This window comes from Nicrophorus vespilloides, unplaced genomic scaffold, assembly GCF_001412225.1.
Source record: "Nicrophorus vespilloides isolate i.1.1-1 unplaced genomic scaffold, Nicve_v1.0, whole genome shotgun sequence".
Taxonomy (NCBI): domain Eukaryota; kingdom Metazoa; phylum Arthropoda; class Insecta; order Coleoptera; family Silphidae; genus Nicrophorus; species Nicrophorus vespilloides.
The window spans coordinates 2,294-11,424 of NW_017097534.1; the positions used below are offsets into that span (position 1 = coordinate 2,294).

General features: G+C 47.3%; 4 protein-coding genes across 4 annotated transcripts; 3 read left to right on the plus strand and 1 right to left on the minus strand.

Annotated features, from left to right (window-relative positions):
- Positions 1 to 16: 16 nt before the first annotated feature.
- LOC108560343 (troponin C-like) lies at positions 17 to 974 on the plus strand. The gene is made up of 4 exons (XM_017917852.1): positions 17 to 134; positions 193 to 448; positions 556 to 670; positions 736 to 974. The coding sequence occupies exons 1-4, from the start codon at positions 35 to 37 to the stop codon at positions 868 to 870; spliced, it is 606 nt and encodes a 201-aa protein (XP_017773341.1). The 5' UTR covers positions 17 to 34; the 3' UTR covers positions 871 to 974.
- On the minus strand, positions 952 to 3,813 carry LOC108560344. Its single transcript, XM_017917853.1, has 11 exons — positions 3,662 to 3,813; positions 3,112 to 3,605; positions 2,916 to 3,047; positions 2,661 to 2,851; positions 2,484 to 2,609; positions 2,129 to 2,428; positions 1,828 to 2,065; positions 1,660 to 1,762; positions 1,463 to 1,602; positions 1,228 to 1,405; positions 952 to 1,103 (listed from the first exon to the last, which is right to left on the minus strand). The coding sequence occupies exons 1-11, from the start codon at positions 3,788 to 3,790 to the stop codon at positions 975 to 977; spliced, it is 2,160 nt and encodes a 719-aa protein (XP_017773342.1). The 5' UTR covers positions 3,791 to 3,813; the 3' UTR covers positions 952 to 974.
- Positions 3,814 to 4,567: 754 nt separating this feature from the next.
- On the plus strand, positions 4,568 to 7,224 carry LOC108560341. Its single transcript, XM_017917850.1, has 5 exons — positions 4,568 to 5,656; positions 6,137 to 6,340; positions 6,412 to 6,585; positions 6,635 to 6,810; positions 6,867 to 7,224. The coding sequence occupies exons 1-5, from the start codon at positions 4,589 to 4,591 to the stop codon at positions 7,096 to 7,098; spliced, it is 1,854 nt and encodes a 617-aa protein (XP_017773339.1). The 5' UTR covers positions 4,568 to 4,588; the 3' UTR covers positions 7,099 to 7,224.
- A 159-nt stretch (positions 7,225 to 7,383) lies between these two features.
- On the plus strand, positions 7,384 to 8,775 carry LOC108560342. The gene is made up of 3 exons (XM_017917851.1): positions 7,384 to 7,831; positions 7,955 to 8,123; positions 8,180 to 8,775. The coding sequence occupies exons 1-3, from the start codon at positions 7,508 to 7,510 to the stop codon at positions 8,668 to 8,670; spliced, it is 984 nt and encodes a 327-aa protein (XP_017773340.1). The 5' UTR covers positions 7,384 to 7,507; the 3' UTR covers positions 8,671 to 8,775.
- Positions 8,776 to 9,131: the final 356 nt, after the last annotated feature.

Genomic DNA, 9,131 nt, shown 5'->3' on the forward strand with positions numbered 1-9,131 from the left:
TCCATGGCGACGCGTAAATAAGAAATCGAGAAGTATGGGGAACAAGATCAGCGGCATCCTTCGTCGCCTCTTCGACTATCCCATCAAGCGGAAACCAATTTGCTTCTTCAGGCAAGAGGATTTTTCGTCTACTGGTAAGATAGATAGATGCGGTTTTTGTTGCTATTGTTTGTTAACGTTTGTTGGTTGCAGGAGAGCCTCTGCCGAAAGACGATGTCAACCAGCACGGCCCTCTCAGCGAATACGACAAGTTGGTGCAGTCGTTCTACACGCGATTGCTGGAGCAGCGAAGACAGAGCATGGAGCATCAGGAGAAGAACGAGAAGTGGAGCATGACGAAGGTCACCTACAAATTCCCAGGATGGAACGAAATGACCATAGCCAATCTGCACAGTCTATTCCTGCTCTTCGATCAGAATCTCAACGGAATGCTCAATTACGACGACTTGTTAGTAGATGTTGTTCATCAATCTTCACTCTTCTTGCAATGCTTATCCTTTTATCATGATTTTTTTAAGAGAATCAAAGATTTTCATAACATTTTGATATTTGCAGTTCGGCGGTGTTGGAGAGTCTCGGCGATGAAAGCACCAACGATTTCCGTAAGCAGAAGTTCGACGAAGCTGACACGGACATGGACGGTTGGATCAGCTACGACGAATTCCTGCACGTAAATGACGGCACGTCCGAAGATGCCGTTTTCATTTACCAATCTGTTTCTTATTTATGTCGCAGATGGTGTACTATTTCCATCCGCAGGATTCCGGCGAGCTGAAGGGTCTGGCGAAGCTGTGCTTGGACATCGCCGACAACATCAAATTCGTGAGCAGCCTCTCCGTCGGTGAACAGCTGGAGTACGGACTGTTCTGATGACGACGGGAGCAGAGAAAGAAGAAGAAAAAAACGAAGCGGAATTTGAACGGACACTTTATATATATTTTCACACTCTCTATTTAGCGATGGCGATCGATCAATTACACCGACGGCTCCAGACGCATCATCCGCATCTTCCCGTTGTCCACCAGGATGCAGGCGGCCTCGTTGTTCTGGTTGTTGTACTTGGACGTGGAGAAGACTGTTAGCAGCTTACCCTTGTGCAATACCTGAATTAAAAAAAAAAACAACAACATGCACGAGTTATTTTATGCTCGCCAAGTAATTTGTACTTGGCAAGTGTCGATTTCCACTTTAAGTGTTTATGTTTAGAGCATTGATTGATTAGGTTACGTTGTATCCGGCGATGACCATCTCGTGCGCCCGGACGACGTGAGAGAAGCCGTTGATGTTGAGGAACCTCTCCAGACCGTCGCAATTGAAGACGTGCGCGGTGCCACGTCGAACGTTCATCGCGAATCCGTCGTTCGCCTTCAACTCTACGTCCACTTCCGGCGTGATGTGGCAATCCCTGGACCGATCGATTGTTCGTTACCAGGTTACCAGGTTGCTAATGGTTACCAGCTACTTGATCGGGTCGTTCCACATCAGCTCCCAGGCGAGCGAGCTCTGGATGTCGGGCTGCGGCAGCGGATTCGGGATGTTATTGATTGCCGTTGCTATGGGACACAGCCACGGAGGTGGGATGCCGCCATGGCAACAGAAGATCTGCGTGGCGAGAGAGCGAAACATTGATTTCATCGCCGCACTCTATAACTTTATTACCTTTCCATCGATGATTCCGGCGAGGGGCATCGTGTCGAACACCGTGTTGATGTTCTCCCACACCTGCTCACCTACCTTTTCCCCGAATTTGAACAGACATTCGCTGCGCAAAGATGAACACATGCATGTCTTTATTTATCTGTTTCCAGATACTAATCTAGGTCTCACCCGTGGAACGTGAAGACCCTCTGGATGTCCCGAATCTCATGGTTTCCACGAATCAGATTGATCTTGTTGGGGTAGAGCACCTTGTAGCAGAAGAGGTACGTGATCACCTCCAGCCCGTACAATCCCCGATCCACGTAATCGCCGAGGAAGAGGAGGCCGCACGGACAGAAGCCCGGACACAGGGGCCAGAACATCTTCTCGAAGTACTGCAAATCGCCGTAGTTCCCGTGAAAATCACCTTTTCACAATTCCCTTTTAACCAATCTCTCTCTCTCCTTCGCTTCATCCGCACTTAACTTACCCAAGATGTATATGGGTGAATGAAGATCGAGCAGACGCGCCTCCTTCTTGAGCAACTCCCTCGCCCTCTTGCACACTTCGATCAGCTTCTGAGCGAACATGTTCTTATCGATGGGACCCCAGGTATACGTGTCCCTCTTATTACCACGATTCCCGCTCTTCATCTTGTTCACGTTCACTAGATGCCTCAAGCTGCGAATGAGATCGTTGCAGACGGAATCCTGCGAGTTGATCTCGCACGACAGACGTCTCGAATCCGCGTTAATATTCGCCTGCTGAAGCGTCGTATCGCTGCACACGTCTACAGAAAAAAAAAGAGTAAGTTAAAAAAATACGTAAAATCTTTTGAGAATTACCTCTGATATTCCACATCGCCTCCAGATTGATCATGGTGCCGCTCTTGCGAATGCGGATAGTGTGCGCGGCTATTTGGAAATCGGCGCACTTCGCGTAAGCACTAGCAACCTTACTCTTCGGAGGAACTGAAACATATATATATTATTTATAATTTGTTGCAGGTCTTGTAGAAACACCTTCCATGCTGAGCAGCTTCGTCTCGTCCGCTTTGCCTTTGCTATCAGCCTTGTCCATAGAGTTTTGGTAGTAGACCTTGAGGCTGCGCGGGAATCTTAACACTTGCGATAATCCTCTGATCCTCAGCTCTCCGGCCATCTTCAGGAAATCGATCATGTTGATGGATTTGTTGGGAGTCACGTTCAAAGCGCTGAGAAGAGAAAATATTGTATTTAGAAACTACGTTTAGGAAAATGGTAATCACGGTTGCTTACAGACTGTACGATTTCTGCTCCTTCTCAACACTTGTCGGATCAACGGCAAGACCCTTGTTCTTTCGCATGTAAATGACGAAATCCTTGAGCTCTTTGTAGTTGATGTGACCGTCTCGGTCTCTGTCGAAGAATCTGCATAAACATTCAGATGAAATTGTTTAGATTAAAACTTGTGTTGTTGTTGTTGCAGATGGACCTGAAGATGTATCTGCATCGGACCTCCCCGGAGATGCCTCCGTGATTGGTGGACGGCTCCATCGTTGCCAGGATGCAGATGTAGTCCTTGAACGAGAGGAACTTGCGATTGGTCATGTCGGCCGCTCGAAAGATGAAGATGGTATCTTCGCGCGGTACGCCCATCTCGAGCAGGGATTTGCAGAAGCACGACGGAGACATCAGGAAGTTCGGATAGCACATGTGCAGGAACTCCCTGTATATGGTGCACTGGTACACCTTCAGACCGGACGCCTCCAGCGTCGACTCGTAATTACCCAGACCGTCGAAGCTGAGCTTGTCCGGTACCTCGATGAGCAGCTTCGTGATCTGCGTCTCGTTCGGATAGAACTTGTCGCCGCCGCCGTGCTCGCACTCCTTCGGGTACAGCTCGAGCAGGACGGGACTGCAGATCGCCTCCTGCTTGTAGTATTTGCCGATGTCGGCGACCGTCACCCACTTCAATTTTCCCGCGAACTATCATCCGAACACTCCAAAGATCACACCTTAAAAACTGAAGATCGAAGACTCACCCTTCCGACCGGCGGTGCCACCCTGCGTCTCTGATCGCTCGTCAATCGGACGATGAAGACGCAATGCATGCAGTAGGCGCACTGCGTCTGCATCGGAAGCCAAACCTTGTAGATTTTGTAGATGTCCATCGGGATGATCTCCAGTCCGCAAGCCTACAACAAACAGTCTGAAGTTGTTAATGATTTCATGCAAACTTGAAGACGCTGAAGATATCATCAATAATCATAGCAATATAATCGATGCTGAACTTTGGTTTTGAAGGTAAGTGCAGGTACGCACAATACGTTTGATGGATGCCCGAAGCTATTAGGTTGTTGTTTTCGCTTTGCGGCCCAGTGTAAATGTTGATTGACTTCGTTATGGATGTTTGTACAGTTTTTCAGGCGGGTGTAGCGTGTACGCAACGGAACAATAATGGATTACGCCGAGGAATTATCGCGTTGTGTAAACAGCAGCAGCAGCAGCAATAATAACAAGAACAAAGTAGCAGGTGTGCGGTTGATTGGTTGATAATCGTAATATTGTGGTGTACCCACCTCCCTGATATCCTTGGAGCTCTGGTCACGCCACAAGTTCGCCGATTGGACCTTCGTGTGAGGCAGCGATATCAGATTGTTCTCCACCAGACACATGCACGACATGTCTTCGGCGACGATAACGCTCGTCACCGAATCGCTGAACTGCCGGACGGACATCCGAAGGGAGAAGACTAAAACGAAGAGAAACAGGAAAATCAAAAAGAGTAAATAAAGGAAGAAAGGGGGTTGTCACACGATGAATTTGACAGGCGACATGTGACAAATGTTTCCACGAAGATTGTGAGCCAAACAAATGAATATTTGATTCGCAATCGGTAATCAAAGGCGGCGGCAGTAAATCGGTGGGTAAATAGAAAGGGTTGTGGTGAATTGAGAGCGTCTAGAAGAATGTGTTTGCGGTGCGTGCAGGATATGCGTGCGATTGCCTGCTGGGTGCTCGTGGTGAGCTGCTGCTGCTGCTGCTGGGGGTCGCACATCGCACCGCAGGAAACGCTCTCCAGCCACTTCCAAGACACCTTCCTCTCGCAGTTCCCCAACGACATGATCCTCGTGCATTACGACAACGACTCTTACCATCATCTCGATTCGCTCTTCGATCGCGACACTCTGCCCAGAGGCATGATCCTCTTCAACTACGACACGGATAAATCGAAGCTGCTGCGGCCGGATGGCTACGAGTTCCTGCACGTCATCTTCCTGAGGAACTGGCGCGAGTTCAGCAGGTTCTCGAGGGTAATCGGGAACGTGCGGCACTCGGATATCCTCGTCTTCGTCACCCTGAAGTACATCCCGAATTTCTCCAAGTCCTTCTACTTTGACGGTGTCGAGAATGCGAACGTCCTCTTCATCTACGTCATCAACAGCGACGTGGTGTACACGGCGCAATTTTACGGGAATCGCGACGGTTTTCTGGAGGAGGTCGCAGTCGGGAAGGACGGGAAGCTGCGGCTGCTGGAGATGAGGAACACCTTCACCGATTTCGAGGACTTCAAGTTTCGCGTCGCGTACAGCGACTGCCCCCCGTACATCTACACTGTATGCGAGGGTAGGGTGGAGGGCGTCGAAATGGCGGTGCTCCAGATCCTCGCCGAGATGATGAACTTCGAGATCGAGATGATCCGTTTCGATAACTTCACGATGCCGAGGCGTGAGATGATCAGAGCGGTCCACAGGAAGCAGGTCGACATTGCGGTAGGTTGCATCTCGAACACGTTGCAGAGGAACTCGATGGTCGACTTCACCGCAGACATCCACAACGAGGTGCACACGGCCATCTACATAACGCACGACTACGGCGGCAGCGTCAGCTCGTCCTTCTTCCGGATCTTCAAACCCCTTCAGTTCGATATCTGGTGTTACATCCTCCTCTCCATCATTCTGCTCGGATTGATCTTGAAGAAGGCCGCCGACATTCTCATCGGATATCGAACCTCGGATCTAATCAAATTCATCAAGGTAAAATACTGTTAAATATCCATTAGGAATCGACCGACGCGGTCTTTCAACTCAAACATTATACTAGTAATTACACTCAATAAGGGATAAACAAACAAAACTACCTGAAAAGATAAACAAATCATTAAAAAAAAATCAATTATTTGATTAGGATCAATCGTATGCAACCCTCGAAGTGTTTCTCATTGATACCTCTTTTGTTTCACTCTAGGTTCTTTTAATTTTTTTAAATAATTAAGTTGGTAAAATAATTACCAAAATAATTACCAACTTAATTATATTCATTAATGTTAATAACAATACACGATTCACCTGTAAAATTAATTTGTCAAGTTTGCTGTTTATGTTCTGTTTGTTTGTTTTGTTTGTTTACGCCGATTTTCGCATAATTTGCAGCGAATTTTATAAACGAAGCACAGAGATTTCACGCGGTAAGATTGATTACTCACCCTCACAGTATTTTTTCATTTTTCTTTGCAGATACCGTTCAGGAATCTCGTGGAGCAACCGGTGATTCTTCCCTCGAACGACTTGACCATCCGCTGCATCTTCGCCAGTTGGTTGCTAACCGCCATCATTATAACAAACTCTTACAAGAGTAAGCTCGCTTCGATCCTGATCAAGCCGATCCTGCAAGAACCGGATTCGCTGCCCGATTTGGTCGCCGCCGGATACGATTTTCAGGTAACATTTAAAAAAAAAAATATGAAAACACTATCTAATTATTTGAATTTTTCCATTTTATTTTTTTTTAGATACCCAGCATAGATACGACGTTCCTTCAGGAAACGCTCTTCAACTCGAACGACAACGACTTCAAGGAGATTTTGTCGCGATGGAACGACGGTTTGAACATGTGCCAATCCGTACGCAAAGCTCTGACCAGCAAAATCGCCGTGATCGAGGAGCGCTCCAACATTATCTCCACGGTGAGCGTGAACGATGCGACGACTCTTATATAATTTGTGCATATTTTAGGTTTGGAACGGATGCAAGGACGAACTGACGATGGACGAGATCAAGATGATCCGGATGATCAGGCAGAGCATCCTACCGAACAGTCACGTGTGGGCGCTGCAGCAATCCGCGCCCTTCAACAAGCGCTTCACCACGTCTTTGGAGATCATCCAGAGCGCCGGCATCACGACCGCTCTGTACGTTAACATCTAGTTGATTGGCTCAATTGCAGACTGTTTTATTCCTTTTTAAGATATAACAACTACAATCTGTCGAAGCCGATTTGGCTCAGTAATCAGCACATCCCGGGCGAGGACGACGCGCATCCCCTGAACCTTCGGACGCTCTTCGGGCCGTTCATAGTGCTTTCCTGGGGCGCCGGTTTCGCATCGGCCGTTTTCATCTTGGAGTTGCTGTACGCCAGGTATCAAAGGAGAGACGTTGTTTCATTGGCGTCATCTGCTTTTACTATTATGACAAGATAAGTAAATTTATTACATTAATAGTTTAAATAAGTTTCGGAATGCGCTCGAACGGACGATGAGCATTTGTAAGTTTTAAAAATATTTATTTACTCTCAATCAATTAATTACGTAATTACGGGTTGGTGGCGGAAAATGTGTTGTTTTGATCGTTGTGACGCACGTGATTTCGGGCAGTGGAAAATCGATGGAAATTCGCGGATGTGCGCACCGCGAACGTTGTTGTCGCCTCCGCCAAGGTCAGCGGGTCAGGGTTCTCGCCGCGTCCGTTCCTGCTGCTGCTACTGCTGCTGCTGCAACAACCGGTTGCAGTGCGGCGTCGCGACGCCCGCTCCAGCTGAAACGTGCAGCATCCGGGGATGACGAAGACGGACGGCGTAGCTGATAGTGAACGGCCGCAAGTAGAAACGCGATGCCCGGGGAAACTGTGGAGACCATTGGTGAGTTGCACTTGCTGGTTGAGAGGTCCGCGGCGAATGTGATGCATGACGACAAAGTGGAGGTCGTTGAGGCTGAGACGAAGAATATCGGCAACGACGACAACAATGATGAGACTGTGAAGGAGGTTGATGATCATGATGATGATGACGATGATGATGGGGAGATGATGGACGAGGAGAGACAATTGGCTCCGTCGGGACTGAGTAAAAAGCGGTTTAGTATCGAGCAAGACTTTCTGGAAAAGACGGCAAACACTCTACGATGGCATCTGGTCTTCAGCGTCTTTCTGACGTGGGTGAGTTGAAATATCACTTTACAAATCAAACTACTTGTAATTGTTTCAATGCACAATTGATTCTTCAGCTTCAATACATCCAAAATACTTTATATTATTGATTATTGTTTTGTATTGTTTCAGTTCGTGGGGCTGGTGGTGGTGTGCGTTTCATCGGTCGCAATGTATCACAGCAAAGCGGTATGGGACTTTTGGGGAGAACAGAATCTCGACGAAATCAACAGCTTCTTGGCCATGGTGCAGAACGTCTCGAACTTGGAGCAACTCAGCGAAGTCCTCTTCAAGCAACAAAGTAAACTTGTTGTTGTTGTTGTTTTGTACAATGATTTCGATTTATTTTGTTCACAGTTTTCGGAACAATCTTCGTCACGTTCGGCGGATTCAACGCGCAGCTCACCTGCGCCATAACCATCTTTGTTTACGGCGCATACCTCGTCCGCAACCCACAGGACATATACGTGTGGTTCCTCTACGGCGTCAACAATATGATCTACATGCTGTTCTACGGCATCTTCTTCGACCGTTGCATGAGAGCCCCAATCACCGATCCGCTAGAACGGTGCAACGCTCGCATCCTGCAACGCATCGACACCTTCGAGCTGTCAACGCTGTGCAAGTGGTTGCAGACGATGACCGTCATCCTCGCCGTCTTCAACGCAATCGTGGTCAAGTACTGCAAGATGGTCCACGTGAAGGCGCACAAGCTCGTCAAGGAGGAGAAGATGTACTACGATTACGTCGACGTCTCCGAGGAGGACCTCGTTGGCGATCCCAAACCCGTTGGTTTGTCGCTCCTGCCGCAGAAGGAAGATGACGATCCACCAGTTATCGTTCACTAAACCAACGAAGACCTAACTAATACCGAATTATTTACCTTTTTCTCCCCCATGACTATTCATAAGTCAATCTCCTTCTCAAAACTATATATTTAAATAACACTCATTCTCTATAAATGTATAATGTGTAATAAAAAGTGTTTGTCGAGAAATTCACGAAAAACTAAAAAAAAAAGTCGTTTCTCTGTTTTTCCACTTTCTAAAGCTCATAGCAGGCGACTCGGCGGCAGTAAGAAGATACAAGTAGACTCGTTGGAAAGGTGAGACATTCAGCTTTCATACGAGTGGTCGATCATGTAATTATCTTAAGGGGTTGTCGAGAAATTCACGAAAAACTGAAAAAAAAACTGAAAAACGTTGTTTCTCTGTTACGTAATGAACATTACGTAACTTTTGTTGCATAAAAAGTTGCGCAATGGTTGCGTGCATCTGATTATGCAGTAAAATCATAAAAAAGTTTATTA